The following is a 26,878-nucleotide window of genomic DNA, read 5'->3' on the forward strand; positions in this document are numbered from 1 at the left end:
GGTTATGTATTTCAATGACCAGAAACTAATCTAAAACATTATCCTCATCTATTTATCCCCATATTATCTAAAATCTCTAAAGTTGTAACCACATTTTGAAAAAAAATTAATCAATTCCCAGTTTCTCATGATAGTGGGTGGGGGGAACCTAGCATGGGTAGTGCAAGAGAATAAGCCATCCAAAATTATCTGGAATCATTTTAATATTCATGTTTCCTTGGAGGTTTTCTTTGGAGACTGATCAAATTACATTTTTATTAGGATAGTAATGAAGTTCATGTCATTCTTTAAGTAAAAATACCTGACAATAGGGAAAAAGAATACAATTTATATTCAAGTTTCAATTTATTCATGTAGTAGGCCAGGGATTTTTAAATGGCCACAAACAACCAAATAGGTAGATAACCCACTAATAAGTAATTTCTTCTTCAGCATAATGAATATAAAACATCTCAACACACTGAAGATTGAGACTATATCCCACAGCACTTGGCAAATGGAAGGCATGTAGGAAGTTATGGGATCACACCTGATAATTCACCATGTCTTCTTACAACGGTTTAGCACAGAGGGTTTCCCTTTCTTGCCACCACAACAGAAATGAGAAAGTAACAAGAGCAGTGTCTGTAGGAACCTCAATACACTGAAGTCCAGTTAGTCCTCACAACAACTATAAAATAACTTTCATCCCATGTGATGAGTTACTAATAAAATGAGATTAAAAGAAGGAAATCTGAACTAAAATAAGAGAAAGAGAAATCTTTCAATGTTTAGTATCACTTAGCAATAAAAGTCATAGGGAGAAGGGAAAGTAAATAGGAAACTAAACAGCAACAGCAAAAAAGCTGGACCACAAAAGATAATGTTCAGCTTGCACAATCTTTGTTTTTGAATTATGTGATAGTATCTCCCATCAGCTCGTAATGACTACATGTATCTTTTAATGAAGTATATACTACAAAGTTTGTTGAGACTAAGGTTATGCTTTGAAAAAATATCCATAAATATATTTACTGGCAAGGCACTTGAAAATACTACGAAATCTGGGAAAAATAAAATAAATAATGGTGCCTGTACTTCCATTCTTGACCATCCATCCACTGGGCGGTGTGTTCTAGGATAAAGAAGAAAGGCCATGCAAGGGAAACACTCAGCCTGAAAGAAAAATGTACTGGGTTCACCAGTAGACATATGAAGAGAAGAAGCACGCATGAAACGAAACCTAAGGTTTCTAACATATTAGAAGAAGAAAAAAATAGCTATTAAATTCGTGTGGTACAAAACAATTAGTTTATGTGTTGAAAACATGCTGTTACATTCAGAAGTCACCATGACTCACGGCCATTGAATGAAAGAACGTCACTGAAATCGTAATTTGCTATGGTATCTTCCATAATAACATTTCCATTACAATGAAATACTTAGTGTTTTTTTGGTTGCTGGATAAAAGGCATCATTCTTAATTATGGTAAACTTTCCAAAACATCGCTATTTCACAAATATTTGGGGACAGACATGATAAGAATAAAGGCAAACTTCCAGTAATTCCAGTCCTCATTATCAAAGCCACCAATTTCTCCATCTCTCAGGATTTACCTTTCTTGGATTTGGCTCCGATCTTCAGTTTTGATGGCCAAGCAATCTGTGTATTTGTTTCCTCCATGATCTGTAACAAAAATTGAGAGAAAAATATTGATTCAATTAAGAACTTGTATTTACAGATAAGATTCTTCTAAAAAAAATTATTTTCAAGTCTTTAGTCTCATGCTGATAAAATGACCTCATTTTAAAACAACGCAAAAAAAAACTTGCTGAAAAAAGAGATTCATTTTTATAAGCCTTTAATCTATTAGAAATATTCAAGTATATTTTGTTACTCCCAGTGTTCCTCTCCATTATGCTTCAGAGTTTTTAACATAGAGACAACAAGACCAAAAGTACATGAACAAGTAATTGACCCCACTTGACGCCAGAACTGTCAGAGATGCTTGTGCTGAATAAAATTCCCCAAGACCATTGCCAACAGATTGCAACACACCAAACATAATCCTTGTAACACAAAACTACATGGGTTAGGCCATACTAAATGAAGACTTTTTTTTTTCTGGGAAAAAAATTAATAACTTGCTTTGGGCACATTTGTATTTCATTAAAACTGATGAAAAACCTCTAAACACGACATCATGTCGTAAGGCTGCATTCCCGTCATCCTTTGCCTGGTACAAAATGGCATCTTTGCCACAATTCTTTTCTGCTTCCATGAGACTAACACAGGCCAGAGTGACCAGGACCCAAATGTGTAAAGATGTAAGAAGGAGTAAGGGAAACAACCACCAACAGGGTAAAAGTGGTAGATGGTAAATAAGAAAGAGTAACCAAAGACTGTTCACCCTTTTTCCTTCTCTACTTTTATCACATGAGTAAGACTAGATTAATGTTTACTTTGTACCATGAGTACAGAATTCGTCAAAGAAACTGGCAGGGCAAACAACTAAACAAATTAATAGGCAAATAAAACCAGTACACATTAATCACTTCAGTTAGAGTAGGATAGTTTATACTTTTTTTTTTTTTAAGATTTTATTTACTTATTTGTCAGAGAGGGAGGGAGAGAGAGAGGGAGCACAAGCAGGGAGAGCAGCAGGCAGGGGGAGAGGCAGGCTCCCTGCTGACCAAGGAGCTCGATGCTGGGCTCAATCTCAGGACCCTGGGATCATGACCTGAGATGAAGGCAGTCACTTTACCAACGAAGCCACCCAAGTGCCCCAATATGCTTTTTAATATGGATTTAGAGTTAACTAAACAAATTAAAGGTGAAGACAACTAAGCATGGTGCAATTAACAAAAAGTATCTTTATCCCTTCAGTATTGGCTATGTACTGCGTATAAGGCTACACAGTTAAAATATTAACATGCATCTTACTTTACATAATCCCCCTTTTCATAGCATAAAAGAACTTCCAGCAGATGTTTCAAACTGGAAGCCCACAGATGCATTTTGTCTACCCATCATAATGTTTTTAAAACATGAGCCAACATTTTTAACTCTGAGAATTTCACAAAGAAATTAAGATTTCTGGTTCTTTGGAGAACTTGACAGATTTAGCACTTGAAGCCCACATTCCCACATGGCAACACTTGGCTGGCACTGAGGACTGGATGCCCAGGAGGCTCTCGGCTGCCCCCCAACCCCCACTGGGTCTCTTACATAGAGGTCAAGAGCCACTTGCCATTACCATCACATCTGTATTATTCACATGTCATATATCATGGTGTTTGCACTTTTATTTTTCTCAGAGAAATATTTCTCTACACCTGTGTATCTTTTAAAGACTGAAAAACCAAAGTGAGATCACGCTGTTCTTACTAAGTGAAGGTACTGGCCTGGCCCTGAAAGTAGATGAACTTGTTCAGCCCAACCCTGTAAGACCTAGCCCCTCTTCTTTTCCTACCATCCACGCTGCCCTTGTTGGTTGTCTCCACCATTAAATGTTTAGCTCCAAATCCATATTTAAAAATAAAATAAATATTACCATCTTCAGCTTACTCTTCTCCTCGGGAACATGCACAGCAGGTTTCCCTATAGGGCCTCTGTGTCTACACGCACTCGTCCAGCTGCCACAGCCCCTTCTACTCCTGCATGACCCAATCCAAATTTTTCCCATCTCACTGTGCTGAAAGTCCCAATCTGAAATTCTCCTGTTTTCTGTGTTTATTTGTTTATAATCTGTCTCTGCAAAATAAAAATAAGCTCTCCACCCCACACATAGCAAGCACAGGATACATGTGGGTAAATGAGTTTTCACAGCATGCTTATGAAGTAGACCTGTTTATTCCTCACACAGCTAGAAAGCAGCAGAGTGGAGATAAAAACACCAGACCGCTTGCAAAGACCATACTTTTTTTAAAACCAGACTGCTTACAAAGACCGAACCATACGGAACATAGGGCCTCTTTTTAAAACATGTATATACAAATTTGAAAATATGCTTTAAGATTTGTGCACGACAAATGGCTTTAACATCTTACAAGGATTTATCAAGAGCATACCTAGGTACCACAAGTTCCAGGATCCATAACTATGAATAAGACACAATTCCTGGTATCCACAAGCTCACAGTCCAGTCAGGGACACACGCAAAAAAGCCAACTGCTGACAGTGGACTGGGTGGCTACACAGGACCTGCTCATAAAGATGGCTCACAGACACTGTTTTGAAAGGTCAGGTTAAGGGAGATGGTTAGTAAAGATTTTCTAAAATACAATCTACAAAATCACTCAGGTCTTGAAAGGCAAGTAAAAGTAAATTGATGAATAAGTTCAATAGTCTCTGAATGAGGGCAGGAAGCCCCAATTCGGGGAGACTTCTCATTGGTCACATTTTATCACTTATAGTTTCAAGCACTATACACATACATACATACATACACATCTTCAGAGTGACTAAAAATTGATTCAGAATTTTCCTCGAAGAGATAAAATGGGAAAATGAGATCTTACTATAATTCTGTTAGTGGGGAAGCAGTAAGAAAATAATCTATATACTTTTCTTTTCCTGAGTTAAATAATTTGGCCATTTAATCCAGTAAATTATTTTGGGTGCCATAATTATACTACTGTAAAAGAGAAACTTGCTTGACAATATATGGTGGTAAGACATAACTTTCTAAAATCTTAATCATTTGCAGAACTTCCTAGGAATCACCCTGTATATATGTTTGATCTCTTCTTATTAAACAACAATAGATGCTCCATGACAGAAAATCGTATGTCAGAGAAAATGTCCTCATAGAATATAATAGCCATCAAGTCAAAATGCTATTTTACACATACCTTCTCTAAGCCTCCCATCAGTCCAGGGTCTCCATTGGGCAGCGAAGTGGTGAGACTCAGAAATGCTCACTTTCAACCTACTTAACATTGACACTATCTGAGTGGGAAGGGAGACAGACTATGGCAAGCTGAGTATCTCTAACTCTAAAACCAGAGTTTTACCTTCTATATCACATGACCTCCAAAGTTCTATGAGCTACAAGAAATGTCAACATAAATTTAAAGAAAATGAATTACTAGTTACTGGAATCTGGCACCCATAGCTGACCTTCCCTCTATGATTAGAAAAAAGTGACTCCACTGAATATCGTCTGTGGTCAGTCAATGCCAACCACACAGGTCATTCACTAGGCTACAATCTCCATACAGAGCTCCGAGTGGATGCTTTCTCAGATATCTCTTTATTTGTTCATCATTGTATGTAATATAGTCATTAAGAGCAGGTGGCTCCAGAGGAGTCAAGTACCAGCTCTGCTCCTTTTTAGCTATCATGATGGGTAAATTACTTTTATCAGTCTTTCATCCTCTGTATAATTAATTACAGTACCCACTCATAGAATTGCTGTGAGGTTTTGATAAGAAAACATGTGGAAAACTCCAAACACAGAACATAGCCCACAGTGATTAGATAATATTGACCCTTATGTTAATTACATATTAATTACTTTTGTTCAGTCACTGGTTCTAGAAACTAGAGATACAATAATAAATAAGATTTTGCTTCCCTCCAGGAGCTCATGGCCTAACAAGGAAGAGGACAAGTTAACCCACCACTGTGTACTGTGTGTTAAGTTTCATAATGGAGCAGGGCAGTATGAGTGTATGGAGGGAATCCTAGCCCAGTCATGGGTAGTCAAGGAAATTCCTATTAATGTTGTGACCTAAAGGAAGAGAAAGAGCTAGCTGGAGAAAAGGTAGAGAATGTGTCCCAGATAGAAGTAGAATACATGTAGAAAGGTCTAGAAGGAGGGAGGGAGGTACTTCAGAGGGTCTGAGGGTGAGTCAGTATGGCTGAGGTGCTTCAAGCCTCACTTCACACATCAAGGACAACAAATGTGCCTCACATCTTCTCCACCTGCCTATGCATCTGCACATGGACATGTTCATATAGCCTTGAAGACATGACACAAACCAAAGCCATCCAGCACCTGTGCTTGGCTATCATTCACTACAAATCAATTTTGAAAGCTAGAAGAGTAACTATAAATAGGAAGAGGTCATACTTAACTTACTTTTAGGAAGTCCAAATTCCCCTTAGGAAGTTCTTTTTTTTTTTTTTTTAATTTATCTTTTTGACAGAGAGAGTGATATTGTACATAGGCAGAGAGGCAGGCAGAGAGAGAGGGGGAAGCAGGCTCCCTGCTGCGCAGAGAGCCTGATACGGGACTCAATCCCAGGACCCTGAGATCATGACCTGGGCTGAAGGCAGAGGCTTAACCCACTGAGCCACGCAGGCACCCCTTCCTTAGGAAGTTCTTAATGAAGCTTTTCAAACCATCACCTCCAATGACTCCAAGTCAGTTCCTACAGCACAGACACTGCACACTAATAGCTGGGTTTAGCCTCAACCAGTTATGGACTAGTAGAGTGTGAAGCAGTCCTATCATAAGGAGGAAGAGGAAGTATAGTTCTCTGTTGGGAGTATGGGTAGACAACAGTCCAGGAACCGTAGGACTAAAGTTGAATTACTAGAAAAGGAGCTTGAGAATGAGCCCTGGTAGAAGTGGGATGAGGATATAAATCATAGGGTGCAGAAGGAGAAATTAGGGCCCTAAGCAAGTCAGAAGCTCTGTATGCAGCAAACTATTTTTTTTAAAGATGTCCTAAATGGTCGTCAAGACAAACAGAAAGGTAAATCAAGGTAAATAGAGGAGCTGGAAAAGATGAGATCCAGAAGCTGTGGCTGAAATCAAAGAAGCCACAAAACCTCTGAGAAGAAAATGACGCTCTTATGTCTTAAACAAACAAACAAACAAACACATCTGAAGTGAGTTCCAACTAGGCTTTAAAAAAAAAAAAATCTTATTATAGACCTGTTTCTACCTTAAAACCAAAGCCCAAAGAAAAAACTACTAATTTTGAATAATTTCATATAAACATTAAATCATACCTTAAATATTTTAAATACTTATTTTAACATTATTCTGGATTATTCATTAATAAAGCATCTAAAGGAAGTCAGAGATAAAGCTGGGATTTCTCCTAGATGCAAAAAAAGGGGGGAAAAAAAGGCTAGAAAGCTTACATATAGTTTTAAAAAGATGTCCCAGGGCTTCCAGACAACCCTGACCTAAGTGCTTACTTTCCTTTTCAAAGAGGCCATGTCTTTGAGTTGAACAAGAGCTTAGGTGTAGACACAAATGATATAAAAGTCACTGAGCAACCGAGCAGACTAGGTTGTTGACATAACAAGTTCCTGTGACATCTAAAAGATGAGGACATTGACAGAGGAGCTAATCATGAGCAAACCATAACAGGAGCTGCTGGCAATCTTTTAGAATCTTCACAAAATCCAGACAGGTTTTTAAAAAATCGTAAGTACTGAAATGACGTTTTTTAAAAATTACAGAAATGGGACCACTAAAGCACTTAATTTTTAGGATCTTGTAATGGATGAAAACACTGACACCTTTTCAAAAGGATATTATACATTTTCCACAATCCAATTAATTCCTACAAAGAAATCACTTTCCAGAAACCCATGTTATGCCCCAATTCTTAAGCAAGCCAGGATACTGTCCAAATGTTCAATTTGCATTCAAGGAATAATTCAATTAAGTGGCTAACTCTGACCAAACCCTCTGCAAAACATAAGATGTGTGAAATTTGAACTGAAAGCTGGGAAACATGCTTTAAATGGCTAGTGCTTCCTTGCAGAGCAAAGAAGCCATGTATCACAGTGTCATTTAGGTAAAGGAGTGCCTTGGTGTACAAACCACAAAATCTCCAAGAAGAAAATGACTATCTTCTATCTCAGGGAGAAAAATCCTAAAGTGAGTGCCAGTTAGTTTTTTTGTTTTTGTTTCTTTAATATCATTGCCCTGGTTTCTACCTTCACAGAAATCAAAGTTCAAATGTTTACCGAAAATGATTCAACTTAAATATTTTAAAGACTTGTTCTAACTCATTATTCTGGGTGCTATATGTTCATGCCATTTCAAATAGGTCAGTTTCAACTTATGGACATCTTCACTGTTGAGAAAGAGTCTTCTCAATTCTACCAATTTCGGCTAGGTTTCTTTAGTTCTTTTATTGTAAGCAGCAATTCTCTGTCATGGGGAAAGGAGATTTGGGAGGCATTCATCTAAAGATAAAAGTATTTGAAAAATAACTATTTGAAGTTTCCATTGTTAGACTTGTTATACTCATTACTTTCAAGGGATTAATAATGGAAATGTAACTTAATTCTTATGCTAATTTCAGATCTGATGAATGGAAAATACTTCTAGTAACAAAAATATTTGAGCCAAGAATATCCATTTTGAAACATATGAAGCAATTAAAATTAAGATTGTTTATATCAGAAAGAATATGTATTTTTGTAGTTTAGGTTTGAAAGTTACTTTTTCCTGATGAAAAATCTGATGAAGGGCGCCTGGGTGGCTCAGTGGGTTAAAACCTCTACCTTTGGTTCAGGTCATGATCTCAGGGTCCTGGGATCGAGCCCCACATCAGGCTCTCTGCTCAGCAGGGAGCCTGCTTCCCACCCCCCACCCCCTGCCTGCCTCTCTGCCTACTTGTGACCTCTCTCTCTCTGTGTCAAATAAATAAAATCTTAAAAAAAGAAAGAAAGAAAGAAAAATCTGATGAAGATAGCATGCTGTGGATATTTAACAGCTTAGGCAGTTAATTAGCCATCTTAACTTTCTTACTCAAAACAGGGCATAATGTACCCTAATCAAAGAGTAATAGCACTGCTTTTTTAATATTAAAAACACACCTAATAAACATAGAATCCTGTGTTCCTGTTTTGGTTTTAGTTTCTATTGGGAATAAGAGAGGGAGAGATGGCAAGGGAGAGTAAAGTTTACATGGGCTGGAATTTGGAATTTAATTGGAAAAAAGTTCTATCAGCTATAGAAAAAAATTCCATCACAGATTTACAAGGAATCGTTTAAATAACTTTACTTAACTAAAATAACTTGTCGAAATTAGAATGAAATAAACAAGTAAAATCCAATCAAATTCTACATATAGTTTTATCCATGATAAAAAATAATTTCTACTTATATTCCCCAGTGCTCAAATGATAAATGTTTTTCCATCTCCAGCAAATTCCAGATTCGTACACCATTTGGAAAGAGAATATATCTACCAATGTTCACTATACTACAGATTTTGCAAGTTTGCAGCAATTATAGGATAATATCTTACAGATGATGGAAACCTTTGCCAAACCAACAATTCTACTAACGTGCTTATTTCACCAAATTCTTCAATCCACACATAAAGTTAAAAATCCACAGGTAAGTAAACAGTATCTCAGATCAACCAACGACAAGTCTATTTATGCTGACTTTACTTGAAATATTTATTCTTGGACCAGGAAAAGAACACTGAACACTCTAACTTGACATTTATACTCTAAACTATTGAAAATTCATCATTCAAAATGGCTACCAGCTGGGAGCCATCTGCAGCCTGCTTCACACACACACACAAACCCAGCTCATTTGTGCTCTGTTTTCCTTATACCGTTAGAGAAATAAGGTCTATCCTCATGGAGAAGGCTGTTTAAAGTTACTTCATGGACTAATGGATTGTGAGTCAATTTGCTACATTTCATCACAAAGGGAGCTACGTGAGAAAAGAGCGAACTAGAAAACCCTGAAAAGTAGTGATGGGAAAGCAGTGAACTTCTCACACGAGGGGGTGTCTAAAAACTGAGGATGTTTATTTTGCTGAGACATTAGAAGGCTCTGTTGTATTTCATTTTAAATCCAAGAAATGCATCTCACTGATTCACTTACTCGTCATCTCCAGAACCATTCCTCACATTTGTCTAATATTCTTATACATTTCCCGTGTATTCCACGCCATAATCTTGTAAATCAGATATGTGAAACCCATTTGGCAGATGAAGAAATGAGAAAGCAAAGAGGTTAAGCAGCAGATAAGTATGTGGCAAAGTCTGGCTAAAATCGAAGTCCTGTGACTCTGGCAAGAGCAATTTCTGACCCACTTGGCTTATGAAGTAAGCGGAAAGTACCATATACTTACAGGGAGGTCATCTGAAAGCTCACTAGCAGCCCAACAGCTGCCCCTCAACACTCCAATTCATTCATGACAGAGTAACCAGGGATGGCCCCAGAATGGTTCAATCAAGGGAAGGACCACCACCCCCATGCACACAGAGAGAATGTCAGAAGCATTTGGTTGTCGCAGTGACACAACAGAGAGCCACACTGGCCAGGGTTACAGATGATGAGCTTCCAACAAAGGGCAGAACAAACCCACTCAGGATGGCCATAGAGACAGTCCTGGCTTTGCACAGTCCCAAGATGCACAAATTTTAGTTACCCAGCTTAGGTAAACAACACCAATCCCCCAACGAGACAAGTTTACATTCCAGTTACCAAAGTACATTAATTGTGAGTAGTTGCATCAGATACACATTCCACTGCCAGCTCTTCAGTATACAAATCACTACATATATAACATGCATCTTGATCAGTGATGAATCACATAGCTTCTTTCGAAATGTGTTGGGGATTACTCACTGCACATCTGTAAATACCTCATGCACAGAGGAGCAAAGCAAGGAGTTATACTGAATTCTTATCTCCCAGGGTCAAAAACAAGTGACATTTTACAAAAATGGATAATCAAAAGTGGAAACTGGCCAACCAAGATAAAAGTACAGTGACACTGCTGGAAGTGAAACTTGAGTCAGATGTCAGGTGTACAAGATCTACAGGGGATGATGGGAATGTTGACACTGGCATTGCTGGAGGGGCTAGGACATGCAGCCAGAGGAGACTGAGTGAAGACAAACTCAGGGACATAAACGATGAAAGCGGTTGTGACAAGGAGGAGCTGACGCCAGCAAAAAACTTCACATTAAAGAAACTCTGGGAGATATTCCACACCTTGAAAGTACAAAGGATGACATGTTGTAATCTGATCAAGACTTATGATCGCAACAATTCACCGAGCCAGAGAAAAAATGCTCCCTCCATATCACAAACTATACAATAAAAAAGCCATGGCTCCAACTATTCAAGGTTTTTTACAAAGAAATGGACACATTAATTCTCAATATTTCTAACATTAAAATACAGTGCATTAAATATTAGCTTTAATATCTTTTTTCATTTTCCTATACATTTATCACTGACAGGGAAATCTTTAATGTTTTCACAAAAATTTTTAGAATTTGCACAGCATTCAATTTTCCCATTGATTACTGAAAACACTGCAGTTTCAGCTTGCACAGTCATTTTTATGGTCCCACACTGCTGTGTAAGGTGAGGACTACCTGTTATGCCCCCATTGAGAATCACTCATAAAGGGTTTCAAACTGTTCTACACTATAGACACTATTTATCTCAAAAAGTTCAGCGAACTCCTACATACTGACCAAAACCTAGTTCAGATGTGCCCCCCACTACGAAAACTCTCCCAACCTTCCCAGGCAGAAGTCATCTCTCTCCCCTCGTCCATTATGGCAACATTTTAGTGCTTATTTCTTTGCTCGTTTTACCACTCCCACCAAAGAGGTGGCTTCCTCATGGCCAACAAACTATATCTTGTTCATTTTTAAACATTTGAATCTAGCACTTAGGATCTAAGAAGCATCGTTCAAGTAATTAACAGTGATGAAGTAGTTAGATAAAGGGGAGAGAAGAGGCAACAATTACGAAGGACTTTCCAATTACTCAGCACTTAGTGAATCCAGTACAGCTGCTCCATCTACACAGTCTCCTTTACCTCATTCGAAACATGGTATCCTTGTGGAATCTGCTTATCAGAATAAATGAACTGAGTGAATATTCCTTAAATAAAAGTAAATTCTAAATCACTGACAGAATTTTTCTCCCAAGGTACATGTGCCTAATAATGGAGAAGCTCTCCGTATAGTAAGGGGCAAGTTAGGGATGCCTGTGTTCTGTCACTTCCATTCTAGCCTACATCTGGCACCAGCTCAGGGGCCCACACTTGCCCGTTTTAAAAGATGAGCTAGATTTTTGTGTTAAATCTTCTAATTTCTAAATGTTAATTATGTAAATTATATAAATCTAATTTCTAAATGTTTCAATTATGTAAAAAACACTGTGGGTGAAAGCAAGCATGGACCCCACCTTCTGACCTGGGTTCCAAACCAAAGAGAATTTTCACAGGGTGTGGGAGGTTATTTGTGATGACCTATAGTGTTAGTAAAGAGCCAATTTCTTGGTTCCCCTGGGACACAGGATCCATAATTCTTAAAGCCATTTCATTCTCCAACTATCACCTTATTATAATTCCTAGGAAGGACTAACCAGATCTCTACCATATGTTATCATAGGTAGCTATAAAAAGATTAAATTTGAACTATCAGATGTAACTTGTATATGACTTGAATATAATGGTTAAAAGTATATAACTTGTGAAAAAAAGGTAATAGTATTGACATTTCTAGCAAAATCAAGTTACCAAAACTTGATTATAATTTTCTAGCCTCTGATTTTTCATAAGGTCATTATTCCAGAGGCCATTATTCCAGTTATATGAATTCACATTATATGATTTTTTAGGCAACACATTTTACTACCCAGGTCACTGTGATCTTCTTCAAGCAAACTTAGTAAGCTCCAGTGGCACTGATGCTGGTGACGACCGATCAGGACAACAGCAGATCAGTAATGGCATCCCCGAGACATTAATAAGATAAAATTCTATGTAGGCTGTACTGGGTAAGTAGGCAAAGAAACAAGTACTGGCTTCAAGGAAAGCTTGCTTCAAAAAAAAGTATAATGAAGATGGATATATTGGTTATGCTACTATAACAATTCCAAATTCCAGGGGATGAACACAACAAAAACTTCTCTCTCCTTTTAGATGAACTGCATACGTCAGCAAAGGGCTTGGTTCTGTATAGTCATTCAGGGACCCAAGCTTATGGAGGCCCTTTCATTTTATAGCTGCCCATCAGGAATTCATGGCCTCCTGTCTCCCTTTGGGAGAAACACGCAAACATGGTCCCTCATCTTCCCCACTCTTCACACTACTATACCAAATCAGTTGCACAGACCTAGTGATTCTCTCTCCAAAACTATGCCCAGAACCTAAGACAACCTTCCATCCAAGTAATGACCACCTTGAGCATTTCCACCAATGGCTTCACAAGTAGTGAGAGCACTTCCAGTTTTCTCCCCTTCAACTCACAAGCTTTGATATTTCCCCACTGTAATTCAAGTCTGTCAGGACTTATTCATTACCTCTTAACTTGGGCACAAACTTCTTGGCCTAACATTAAGCCTGTCCATAATGAGGCTACAATCCACCTCTTTTGGTTTTACTTTTCCTCAGTCCCCATAACTTCATCACCACCAGTATGTCTGGTCCACACCCAATCCCCATCTTTTTTTTTTTTTTTTCTTTCTATAAGCAGTTCCATTGTCCCACTGTCTCCAGCACTCGGTTCATCTCAAAACATAAAAACAACCTCAAGATCCTCTCAATTTGATACAATCTTCCCCTCTTCAGAGCTGCTATACTGTCTTTCTTATGCAACTTATATTTCTATTTTAAATTGACTCAACCCCCTTCAAAGATAAACTATCTTTGAGGGCAAAGGCTGTTTTACTTACAGTGAACTTGCCAGGTCTTACAAGGCCTAATTATTGGTAAAGCCAACAACATTTACCCTCTTGACAAGTTACAAAGAACATGCCTGAGCATTTCATTTGTAAGAGAGCTGTAAGCTTCTAGAACAACCTACTATCCTTTGAGGGAACCAAAGGTGGAATTACCTTCTTTTTATAGGATCATGTATCTAAGTCAAGAGTCTGGTTCCAATGTCAATTGAAGCTAGGCAAGGAACCGTTAGGAATGAATGGGCACAGTGCATGCTTTTAATTCAAATATATATTACACAAAACAAAAAATAGACAAAAATTATCCATTGCCCCCAAACAAATACATCTTCTCTCATTGTCTTGGAATCCACTGTCCCCTCATTCATAGTTTCCCTTGACCAATAGATATGGGCACAAGAATTATTTTACTCCATCATGAGAAAGCCAACAGTACAAAAGCAAGGATAAATGATAACTGACACCAGACTTTCACATTAGGAAATAAGGAGTAGGAGAGGGTGAGGCAAACAGTAGCACATCACTGGCTCCAACCAACACGTACAGAACCTGACCCAAAGTAGCCAGACTTTCAGATTTTTCGAGAAAAGCTACCAAACCAGACAGAATGTAAAATCTCCTTAATTTTAAAATGTTGGCAGCTAAATAATTTATTTCAAAAATCACTATTTAGATAAATACGATATAGCCTCAACTAAACATGTGTGTACACCAAATATAACAGCAAGCCATTTGCTTGTTTTCTGTTTACCTGAGATGGGTTAAAAGAGAAAGAAAAGGAATGTGGTAATACTGAAAAAAGTGAGCAGATGGTGTCTCTACCAGAATCAGAAAATCCCGTGCCGCAGGCATTTTATAATGAGCTGGACTTTGATCATAGGAAGAAGGAACTGACAGCTTTATAGGCCAGCACTTGTTTCTGGGTCTAGGGCATTTGGTGGAAAGGCCCAGGGCTAAAGCCTGCTGGGAAACTTGAGTCCAGTTAAGCCCAACATAAATTTATATATGAATCCCCTTGTACATGCTAGAAATTTTAAAACCACTAAATTTTCCTGAATTACTGTTCAGAAATTATCACTTCTAAGAGGATTTCAGAAAATTAAAGTATTACTCCACTGAATTTGGTACAGCATGATAGAAAATATCTATTGCACTATAAATGTATTTTTCTGTAAAATTAATTTTAAATCTTTCTGATATACGAAAAAAGTGCGGAACTCATAAAACATTATGAGTAATATTTGAAGAATTTATACATTTTAAAAGTGAATTTAATTGATTATGAAAATTTCCAAAAAAGCTACTCAAGAAACTTAAGTGCACTAATGATGTCACAAGGGAGACCTGGAAAGACAAACATTCAGATATACTAAGATTTCATTAATCTGCAAAACTGCAGAATTAGATCTGGCAATATTTCAGATGTCTTCATGTGATTCTTAGAGTAAAATATCATAACAGTTTTTCCCTTGTGAATTTTTAGGTTCTTAACATTTAAGAAGAATCCAATTAGAAACCACTTAACTTTCTAAATGCTGGTTTCAAGAAATTAAAATTCTCTCTACATCCTCATTTTCAATTCACTACTGATAAAATGGCATAATTATCCTGTGTTATGAAATATGAACCAGTTGGTGAGGTATATTTTACCATTATAAATTCATTTATAAAACAAGATAAGTATGAGGCACTACGCTCAACTGAAGAGCAACAACGATGGACCAAAACAGTTATGGCGTGCCTGGGTGGCTCAGTGGGGTAAGCCTCTGCCTTTGGCTCAGGTGATGGTCTCAGGATCCTGGGATCGAGCCCCAAATCAGGCTCTGTGCTCAGCAGAGAGCCTGCTTCCACCTCTCCCTCTGCCTGCCTCTCTACCTACTTGTGATCTCTCACTCTCTGTCAAATAAATAAATAAAATCTTTAAAAAAAAAAAAAAAAAACAGTTACGGCCACTGCTCTCACAAGGCTGACAGTATAGTCAGGGAAACCAACAACAAAACCACCCTTACTTTAATTACAGAGCATAAAAAGTTTCATGGAAGAAGCTTAAACATTGCAATGATACCACCTAACAGAGAGATGCCTTGTATTTATTAATTAGGGAAGAATACCTTGAAGAAATGAGCCATAATATGAAGCACAGTTACTTCGAAGGGGGTGATGCAAATCATATAAGGAAGAGGGAGCAGGATTCATTCATTTCTAAATACCTACTGCATGACAGATTCATGCCAGTCATTGCATTAAACGTTAGGCATAAATAGTGAATAGAATTTAAACAGTTCCTGATCACACTTACAATCTACCGGGGGAAATGAACAAATACAATAAAATAAATCTACTGGGAGAAATGAAGTAAAGGAAGGGGGAAGAAATCATTTTTTAAGTGGGATAGGGGTCAAAAAAGAACAGGATGCCCTGAGTCAGAACAATAAGAGAGGTCATACTTTGTATTAGGTGAAACAATCTAAGAATTAATTAAGCCAAGACCTGAAAGATGTCAAGAAAATAGAAAGAACATAGCAAGCAGAGGCCCTGAAGCAGGAGGGAACTCGACGTTAAAGGAAATGAAAGACGACCAGCAGGAAGGAGAAAAGGGCAACCGTGAGGTGGAGAGGGACATAAGGGCCAAGCCATATAAAGCCCAGAGAGCTAGGGATAAGGGGGCTGGGTCTCCTTTAACAACAGTAGGACGGCCATGAAGTGCTTTAAGCCTTGGAGGAACATGACCTTATTTGTGTTTTACAGATCACATTGAAGGAGGCAGGCAGAAGTAGAGAGATGAGCTAGGAGGGCACTGTAGTTGTCAAGTAAGATATAATGGGAGCATGGAGAAAGGTCAGGATGGTAGAGATAAAGAAAAACAAAGCAAATCAATGTATACTGAGAGTGGAACAGCCAAGACTACTGAATGATTGACTGGGGAGGAGTAATGGAAGGGGAGCTATCAAGTTATCAGTCAGGCTTCTGATTGGTGCCATCACTGAGACTGGAAGTAAAAAAGAGACCAAATGAGACTAAGAACATAAAAGTTTCAGTTAAGCTACATTTTTCAAGTCTATGAGCCACTGAAGTAGATTTCCAGCCAAGGGGAAATAACAGGCTAAGGCAATAAGAATCTAGTGATCAGAAGGAAAAAAATTTAATTGGAAATAAAAATTTGGAATTAGATGTTATTTAAGATCATGGAATCTGAGGCTTTCACCTATGAAGGACATGAAGAAGAAACAAAGGTCCTTCCAATTTAGATGTGAAACAAACCCTGAGAATTTACAAAGTAGAATGTAAATGGGAGTTAGGGGGAATGGGTCTTGTTTCCTGGTCATAGAGCTTCACTTTGAGAAGGTGAAAGTTCCAAACATGGTTGATGATGAGGACTGTAAAACAGTATGAATATACTTAATGCCACTTAAAAATGGTTAAAATGAAGAATCTTATTTATTACTTAATTAAAAATTAAACCTTGAGAAATGTCAACATTTAGACATTGGGTAGAAGAGGAGATTCTGAAAACGTCAGAGAGGGAGAGGAGAGTGGGGTAGGAGGAAACTATTTCAAGTCACGGTAATGGTCTACATCTTCATAAGGGTTTGGGTTACACAAATGTATACATTTGTCAAAACACAGTCAATACTCAATTTACTTTATCTAAATTTAACAATGACAAAGCACTTTTGAACGCTGATTGTTGGTATGCATAGTGAAGAACTGAATTGTGCTGAGATAGGCCTGCTAGTCTGAAATTCGGCAAAAAGATGGATTGATGAATAAACAGGATAGATCGATCCATCTGTGATAAAGCAAATATAAAGGAGTCACTATGGTATTCCCTGTATAATTCTTACAACTTTTTTGTGTTTTTATAATAAAATGTTAGAAAAGCTTTAAGTAAGTAATCTGCATTTCTTTAAAAGCCCTAAAACTTAACAATAATGATTCAAGCACACATCTCCCTCCCTTTCCTTTACATCTTCACTTTTATTGTGAATCCATGAATGTTTACTATTGCGAGATTTGTAACCAATTAATCACAAAGAAATCTAGCGTTTTAAAATCACTTGAAATCATTATCGAGTCCAAAAGGTGTATTTTGCAGAAAAACAGTTAAATAGAAATACTTTAACACATTTTAAGCAATGAAATCATGATAATTCAGAAAAAGAAAAAAAACCGCGGAAAATTTCAGCTAATATAGGGAAAATAATGGTCATTCTGAATTATGTAACATTTTAAGGGATACGGTTTTCTTATTTTCATACTTTGTAGTTCTTTAGGACCCTTTTAATAAGGGAAAAACTACCACTGCCATACCCAGATGTCAGTTATTCATTATTGTATTTTTAAATGTTTCCCCAGGAATACTGTTCATATTCTTAATTTCCACTACCAACACAAATTTTTTACTTAAAGAAAACCCGTAGGTCTTTCTTCATAAAAATTTCTTTCTTCATAAAAATACAGATTTAGTTGAATTTTAATAAAAATTTGTCTTCAAAAAATAAGGTCAAATTGTCCTCTTTTTTTTCTTCTCCCCCCCGCCCCCCCTCCCCGCAAAGAGGCTTATTGAGGGTGATTCAACCAAGGGAGTATTCCAGGAGCCTGAATCCTGAGGAGCTGGGCAGACCTCATGGGAGGGCTGAGGGGAGCTAACAGCATACAGGAACAAGGAAGTAACTTCTGAGGGCAGAGGGAACTAACTACCTGGGTCTGGTCTGAAACTGCGTCCAGAGCTGCGTTAAAAACAAGGTGGTTGCCAAGACTGTGGGGCTGGGATTGGATGGTATGAGAGCCTGACTAGTTTCCAGAGGCAAGAGAACCTCCAAATAGAGGTTTGTAGGTGGGCACCTTCCAAGGTCTTCCAGAAGACAGCAACCATGATGATGGAAGAGGCCATAAAGAGCAGGTAGAGATAGAAGAGCACAGCGTCCGTTGTGTGGCTGAACTGCATGCACAGGTGCACCCAGTGCTGCTGCTGAGCCTTGTGTTCCTACTGGCCCTTGCTGATGCCTCCTTGTTACCAGGTACCCTCCCCAACAACTCCACTGGCTCCTCAAGCCAGGCAGCGTGTGGGAGTGAGACCCAGGCCCTTACTTCTCTTCTGGGTTGTAATGCGGTGGCATTTCTTGGGCTTTCAATGTAAAAACAAGCTGGTGGCTGGGTGATCGGCAGGTACAGCAGGGAGGTGATGAAAACGGTCCCCAGGGTGCTGACTTGCCCCATCAGAGACAGACACAGGGCAAAGCAGACACTGATGGGGAGAGCGTGCCAGTGGCCAGGAATAAGTCATTCATCATAAGGAGAAAGACAGTGTACCGCAGCAGAAGTTCTGTCTTGAATGGGGCATGACTCTTACTTTCTGCAGGCAGAAAGAAGCTGAAGGCATTGGTGACAATCAGAAAGACACTGGACCCAAGAAAGCTCATCAATTCAGGCTGGGCCACCTGCTGAGATGAAAGAGCTGAAGGTGAGACTGCAGTTCTGTTCATCAAAGGGTTGAAAAAGAAGATGTCCAGATTACATAGGCTGACCATTCACCCTGGCTTGTCATATCTGATGCAGCCGTTACAGTTGACATAAACATGTGACTTGCCCGTGCCTGATCCACATCCATGAATGAACTCCTCACTGAAGATAGCTGGAAGCCTCAGGTTTTAGTTACTATGCTGTCCTTCCTGATGCCCCCATATTCCTCCGGATTCCACCTGAGGAGTGGATCGCAGCAGATCATAAGTTAGCCACAGGAATGAAGTCACCAGCTGAAGCTGGGCATCACCATTTCCAGGACGGCAGACAGGGCGATGGAAATGTGGACAAGACGGGGGAAGCTGTCGTTGATGTCCGCATGGAAACTTTTCTGTTAAACACTGCTTAAAAGGTAGTAAGATTACCCCCATGCTGGTCAAAGCCTGAGTGACTAGTAGTAAAACTGTCTCCTCTTCTCAAGGAAGAGCAGCCAGTAGAAAGTGAGGCAGAGGAGGAATCCTTCTCCATGCAGCCAACGTCTTTCCATCTTCCTCTCACTCTTCTCTGGAGATTTAGTGATAACGTTGAGCTTGCAGACCCACAGGCCACACCTTGAGCCCTAGCTCAAACTGTCCTTTTAATTAAAACTTATAAACTTATATTTCAAAACCAGCTACCAATTAAAAAGCTCAATATCAACTCGCATTCATTTATTTATTCAGCTGATACAGAGAATTTATGAAGTGGCAAGTACAACTGTATATACTACAGAAGAAAAGTTTTCATTTAGTAGCACAAGTATTTTAATTACATATTCATATATACTGCCTGGGATATTTTATTACTCATTTTCAGCAGATGAAGTCTTTAACATACAGTCTGGTAACTATTCTAAGATAAGTAGCTTTCCTTACTGTACATGCTCTCAGCTTGGACTTTAATTATACTAAACTTTTAAAAATCCATTTCAACTTAAAAAAAAAAGGAATATTAATCTTTCAAGTAAACATCTAGACACTATGTCTTCCCAAGAGCCCCACTGTTAAAGTAAAGGAAAAGGAAATAGCTAAATGAGCCTAACTCTGGTCCTAAGTTCTCCGTTTCTTTATTGTTTTTTTAATTAAGTTAAAGTTTAATTCCAGTAAATACTCAGTGTTATATTAGTTTCAGGTGTGCAATATAATAACTCAACTCCATACATACATCCCCCAGTGCTCATCACAACGAATGTACTCCTTAATCCCATCACCTGTTTCACTCCTCCCTGTACCCTGTACCCACCACCCTTCTGGAAACCATCAGTTTGTTCTCCATAGTTAAGACTCTGTTTCTTGGTTTGTCTATTTTTTTTTTCTTTGCTCATTTTTTTTTTCTTAAATTCCACATATGAGTGAAATCATGGTATTTGTCTTTCTCTGAATGACTTATTTCACTAAGCATTATACCCTCTAGCTCCACTCACATCCTTGCAAATAGGAAGATTTCATTATTTTTTGAGTAATCTTCCTCTGTGTGTATGTGTACACTACATCTTTGCTATCCATTCACCTATTAATGGACACAGGCTACTTCCACAATTTGGCTATCGTAAATAATGCTGCTATAAATACAGGGGTGCATATAACCTTCTGAATACTAGGTCCTCGGTTTTTAAATTCTTCACTAGCCTGATCAGGAAAATACTGAACTAGGTATACCCACAAGTTTGAGAGAAGGAAGAGAAATCTTGTTTTATAAGTTTATCAGTTTTGGTTTGCACACTGTTACTGACCTAAAGCAAAACGTTTTCCATGAATGTCATAAATAAACACCAAACTCCATGTCATCAATAAAACTAAATTTTCCCAAATAAGAAAATGTTGACTTACTCCATCCATTTAAAACAGTGCAACCCTTGGAATATGTGTTTGTTAAAAGGGCAAAGGAAGTAGTGTAAAGCTCAAATGTGACTAGTGGGATCAGGCTGTTGTGCTCAAGAAAAATTTTGAGTTTTTCAACCAGGGTCAAACACAAAGGTAAGATTCAGAACACTGTAAATTTATCTGGAAGAAAACTTGAGTGGAAAGTGTAGGTTTTAAGCTTCATTGATATTTCCCTTTCTTTTTTAAGGTCATTCAGTGAGGATCAAAGCTTGCATAAGAACAAGTTGTAAAAGAAAGGGGCAAGGAGACCAAAAAAAAAAAAAAAAAAAAAAAAAGGAAAAGGAAAAATCTTTGAAAATGCTTTTTATATAAATTGGTATATCTGACCCAAGGCAATAATGTGCTGACCAAAATCAGAACATCTAAAGATGACAGAAAACTTACATTTTTTTTCAAGCTAAAATGAGTCAGGGAATCTCCCAAAACAAGTTTTACTTCCAGTCTGTACTTTTTTGTTAAAAAGTGGAAGACCATAAAATATTCAATTCTGTGTTTACTGCCCAATTTTTTATGGATTATGTTCACATACAAAAAAGTAATTTACAGTAAGCCAAGATGAAACAAAAATTTATGGAGCACCTGGTATACATAAGCACTTCATAAACACAAATATACATGATCCCCACTTCCTCCATACGACCTTATAAAGCATGTACGATCCCATTTGACACTTGAATAGCAAGTCTGGAGAGATTAAAGACCCTTCTTAGGATCACACAGCTGAATCACAAGTGGCCTTCTGTCCTGGCTCTGCCATTAACTAGCTATATGTTCTTATGAGTGTAAGTCCCCTCTCTGACGCTCCATTTCCATAATATGCAAACTAAAAAGACTCAACTGAACATTTAAATTACATTAAAAGGTGCTTTTGATCTTTTAGAGACTGATGAGGGATGGTCAGACTTGACTTTCCCTCCACCTCTATCCTGTCTTCCTTGCCTTTATCTAATTTCACTGCTCCTCACCCATTCCACAAGAAGACAAGGAGCTGTCCTCCCCCTGCCTGAAAAATGAGTATGAAAAGTTTCGTTTTATATACTTGACAACACATCTGATTTTTAAAGGAGAAAAATATTGAACAGAGAAATTAAAACTACTTCCTAAAATCAGTATTAGAGACTATCCCTTTAACCTATATTTCTTCATAATTACAGTGAACAAATGAGAACTGACTTTATAAAATTCCCTCAAACACCTGATATCTCAACTAAAAAAAAAAGAATTATTAATGTGGTCTCAAGTTTGGTAAAAAAGCATCACAAGCCAGTAAGAAACTGTGTATTTAGACTAAATTTAAAAGTCGTTCTGAACAAATTAGCTTTTTTTAAACTGAAGTGCATTTGACACACAATGTTACATTAGTTTCAGGTACATGACACAGTGATTCCACAAGTCTGTACCTTGATGCTGTACTCACTGTAGCTACCATCTGTCACCATACAACCCTATTACAATAACACCACTTTACAAATTAGCTTTTAAAGGACTAGAAGGCCAAAGAGAATCAGTAATTTTTTCTGTATCTTGTTTATAATCCACAGAGATACAAAACTCATAGAAATTAATTAGAAAATAAAATTCTAGTTTGGTAAAGTAATAATTTGTGCCTTTCTTGAAACTGACAAGCTGAACTGAATTGAGATTTTCCATGTGCCCTAATCATGAAACTCTTTTATCTAGTTCATTATTGAAAAGTCAGAAAATGTCATCACTTCCAATATATTTGTCCAAGGAATTTAAACATTAAATAGAAAAAACTGGCTATATAGGACCAAATGGCTGAGACATTTTTACTATCTTACTTAAAATTCCTTACAGGGAAGAACTCAAAGGGGAAAACATAGGGAAAATTCATCAGGTATTTAAGAGAGGAAGATGATGATATTAACATGTGAATGCTTACTACATGATATGACAGAGAAGTTTTCCGTAGACTGTTTTGTTTAATCGTGGTCTTTTTTTTTTTAATCCAATATAGTTAACATACAATGTTATATTAGTTTCAGGTATACAATAACCGAAGTCTAATTTAGTTCTAAAAATGGCAGGCATCGCTATCCCATTCAGCAGGTGAAGAAAGAGACTTAAAAACTAGGTAATTTGTGGCACACCTGGGTGGCTCAGTTGGTTGGTTGAGCATCTGACTCTTGGTTTCGGCTCAGATTGTGATCTTGGGATCATGGGATGGAGCCCTGAGTTAGGGCACCGCGCTTAGCAGGAGCCTGCTTGAGATTCTCTCTCTCCTTCTCCCTCTGTCCCTACCCTTGGCTCGTGCACGCTCTCTAAAACAAACAAATAAACTTAAAAAAAAATTGATAATTTGCCCAAGGTCACACAGCTAATAAATGCTGATGTATTTCCAACCCATACATATTTGAATATATACATAAATGAAAAGTATAAGCTCTTTATACAACCTCCTCCCACATTTTCTGTGCTTGGTCAGGCATTTAAAAGTAAAAAGTCACATTCAGCAACCTGTTAAAATTCGAGTTTTGGCTGAAAAGAAAAAAACCTCATGATTATGATACAATAGATCAACTGCTACACCAGAGGTATGAGAAGATAGCATATACAAGCTGCACTTTTTAAAACCGAGTAAACTGGATATTCAGATAAAGCTTCACTGAAGTAAAAGACATCTCAAAATGCTGAGTAAAATACAAAAATGTATTTTTCCAAGTATGAAAATTCCTTAGATCGGCAATGATAGGAAGTGAAGGCTGGAGTCAGCATTAGCCATAGAAATGTCTATTACCAGGTACCCCAAAAGTTTAAAATAATTTAAAAGTAGTTTTCAAATAAGTTTCATAGATAAAGTTCCAGTGAACATGAGCTTATAATCCAAAATCATTATAGAGGGTTACCTGGGTGGCTCAGTGGGTTTAAAGCCTCTGCCTTCAGCTCAGGTCATGATCCCAGGGTCCTGGGATCAAGCCCTGCATCGGGCTCTCTGCTCAGTGGGGAGCCTGCTTCCTCCTCTCTCCCTCTCTCTGCCTGCCTCTCTGCCTACTTGTGATCTCTGTCAAATAAATAAATAAAATCTTTAAAAAAAAATCACTATAGATACAAGGGGAAAAGCCATGAAGTAAGTCAGTAGAAACAGTAAGCTGCAGAAGAAGACCACCAAAATAATGCAGATATTACAATACCATAGAGAATACTTATATTTTAAGATATAAAAGAATTTAGCACAACTATGTAGAAGGAACAAGATACTATCAAGACTCATCACTGCAGATATTAAAAACAGTTATGAGAGGGACAGGAGCCCTGAGAAAGGCCCTTTCCTAAAGCTCAGGCATACAAGAACTGACTAAAACTGAGGCTGGAGAAGAAAGGAGGGTACCAATCCACCTTCCACCCACCCCCACACTCCCCTGCTGTCAAGAAGCTTGCCCCACATAACAAGCAGCAGTAGCCCACTGCTGGGGAAGAGGCAAGAACACAGAGAAATCCCTGGGGCCCAGGTGTGCAGTGTGGAATGAAAATCAGGCATAGAATAGAAACATTATGAAAACTCTCCTGCACTCCAGAACTCCTACTAAGCTCAAGGTAACAGTAGTTCAACACTGGAGAAGTCTGAAGTTTGTGTCAGACTCACAGTAACTATAGCACCAACAAAATTCAAATTTAGCTCAACTACTGACAATATTGACACAACCGCCTATGTTAACAGCCTGAAGGAGAGAAGTGACCATTTGTGGGTGTTAATACTATTTACTTTAGTTTCTACTGTTCTTTAGCACACAATACCTCATATTCAATTAAAAAATTACTAAACACAAAAAGAAATTTATTCCAGTGTTAACAGATAACATGGCCAACAAGACCAGATTCCAACATGGTCCAAATATTGTAAATATCATATGGGAACATAAAATAGTTAAAAATATGATAAGGATCTAATTGAAAAAAAAAAGATTAATGTGTCCTTTTGGAGGGGAGGGGCATTTACCTGAGAGATGAAATTATGTAAAGAGTGAAATAAAAATGCCTGAAATGTAGAACTAAGTCATACACTGGGAAAAAATATTTATAAAACATATCTTATAAAGGACTCTTACTACTCAATAAACAACCCACAATTATTAGCAAAATTTTGAACACTTAACAAAAGAAACCATATGAATGGGCCAATAAGCACATAAACTGCTTAATATCAGTCTTCAAAAAATGTACATTAATCCACAAGGAAAAACTGCTACATATCCACTGGAGTGGCTAACCTTAAAAAGATAGACATTACCAAGTTCTGGAAAGGCTGTTAACAATGGCAATTCTCACACATCACTGGTGGGAATCCAAAATTATAGAGCCACTTTCCGATAAATTGAAACACATTTCCCATAGGAGCAAGCCATTCCATTCCAAAGCATTAACACAAGAGAAATGAAAATATTTGCCCACAGACCTGTATGTGGATTTTATAGCACATTCTTTTATAATAGTCATAAAATGTAAATAATTCAAATCCCCTTCCACTGTGAATGAACAATAAGAAATACTAGTATATCTACACAATAGACCACTACTCAGAACCAAAGCAATAAACTACTGATATACTCAACAACCTAGATGAATCTCAAAAGATTTAGTCTCAGTTAAAAAAGATACAAAAGACAAAGCACTATGTGATTCTACTCATATGACATTCTGAAAACCTGCAGGGAGAGAAACATATCAGTGGTTGTCAAGTACTGGAAATTGAGGGGAAGGAAACTGTCCTTTTAATAAAAACTTAGAAATCTGAATTTTCAAAACCAATACAAATAAAAATATCTTTCATTTATTTATTCAACAAATATTTATTGAGTGCTTACAATGTAGCAGGCACTATTATAGACAATGTACAAGTTGCACAAGTATGAATTTTCAGAAAAGTGATGGGAACAAATGCAGCAAAAACTCGTTTAATTCAAATTTTCTACATGCTCACTGAATGTTGTCAGAACACAATACTTCTTCCATCTTCTTACCAGATTGTTACAAAATCTCCTATATTTTCTTATGATAGTTTAGTATACATTAAGGTGAACCATAGGAATCTGCAATGTAATCAACAAAAGAGTTCTTTCCTGTGTTCCCAGAGACAAGAAATCAGAAGCAAGCTGGGGAAGTAATCACTGGTAATATCACACCTTCTCATTGTAATGCAAAATAATGGCCAAGTTTCTAGTCAAAAAATGTGATATTTTGGGTGTGTGTGTGTGTGTGTGTATTTTGATTTGTTTTATATTTTACTATTTAAGAACTTTCCCAACATCCAGACTGAAATGTATTATTCATCTTGTAAATAGAGATGATTGTTATGGAAACTTAACTGACTTCTGGTTTCAAATTTCTAATGTAATAACTAAAGGACAGCAAAATTATTCCCATTTTTAGTTAAAAGTCTTTTATTTAACTTCCTTATCATTAGTGGAAAACATGAAAATCCTCTTAAAAGGTTTAGTTCATTCAGCCATTTTACAATAGAATATTACTGTGAAAAATAAATTCACTTTCCAAAATCAAAAATCAAAATGAAATATCCTTTTGGTCAAGAATTTTTTTAGATAGCATAATTCATGCATATAATTTTAGAAAAAAGATATCATTTTTGTGCTTTAACACTATCTTAATTTTTTTTATAAGCCATTGTGACATTTATATCTTTCTGGTAGGATATTTCCATGAATCGTGTTGATAGTATTTTGGCCTTCATAAGGGCTAATAATTAATTCCACAGTCACTAACGTTTTCTTCAGACACAATATATGACAGCTGTCACTCAAATATACACATATGATGATGGATCTATATAACCGTATGTGACTTGCAAAGGACCTCACTGTAGAGAAAACAATGAAAAGAAATTCA

At 37.4% G+C, this 26,878-nt stretch overlaps 1 protein-coding gene across 3 annotated transcripts in view; it reads right to left on the reverse strand.

Moving 5' to 3' along the window:
- The window catches only part of BICC1 (BicC family RNA binding protein 1), a 261,380-nt gene that overhangs the window by 108,111 nt on the left and 126,391 nt on the right, over window positions 1–26,878 (reverse strand). For all 3 annotated transcript variants that reach the window (XM_032842699.1, XM_032842690.1, XM_032842707.1), the window contains exon 3: window positions 1,597–1,666. In XM_032842699.1, the coding sequence (XP_032698590.1) occupies window positions 1,597–1,666 (70 nt within the window). The remainder of the gene's footprint in view (window positions 1–1,596; window positions 1,667–26,878) is intronic.

The sequence above is a fragment of the Lontra canadensis genome, unplaced genomic scaffold (assembly GCF_010015895.1).
Source record: "Lontra canadensis isolate GAN:19392208 unplaced genomic scaffold, GSC_riverotter_1.0 scaffold3, whole genome shotgun sequence".
In the NCBI taxonomy this organism is placed as follows: Eukaryota; Metazoa; Chordata; class Mammalia; order Carnivora; family Mustelidae; genus Lontra; species Lontra canadensis.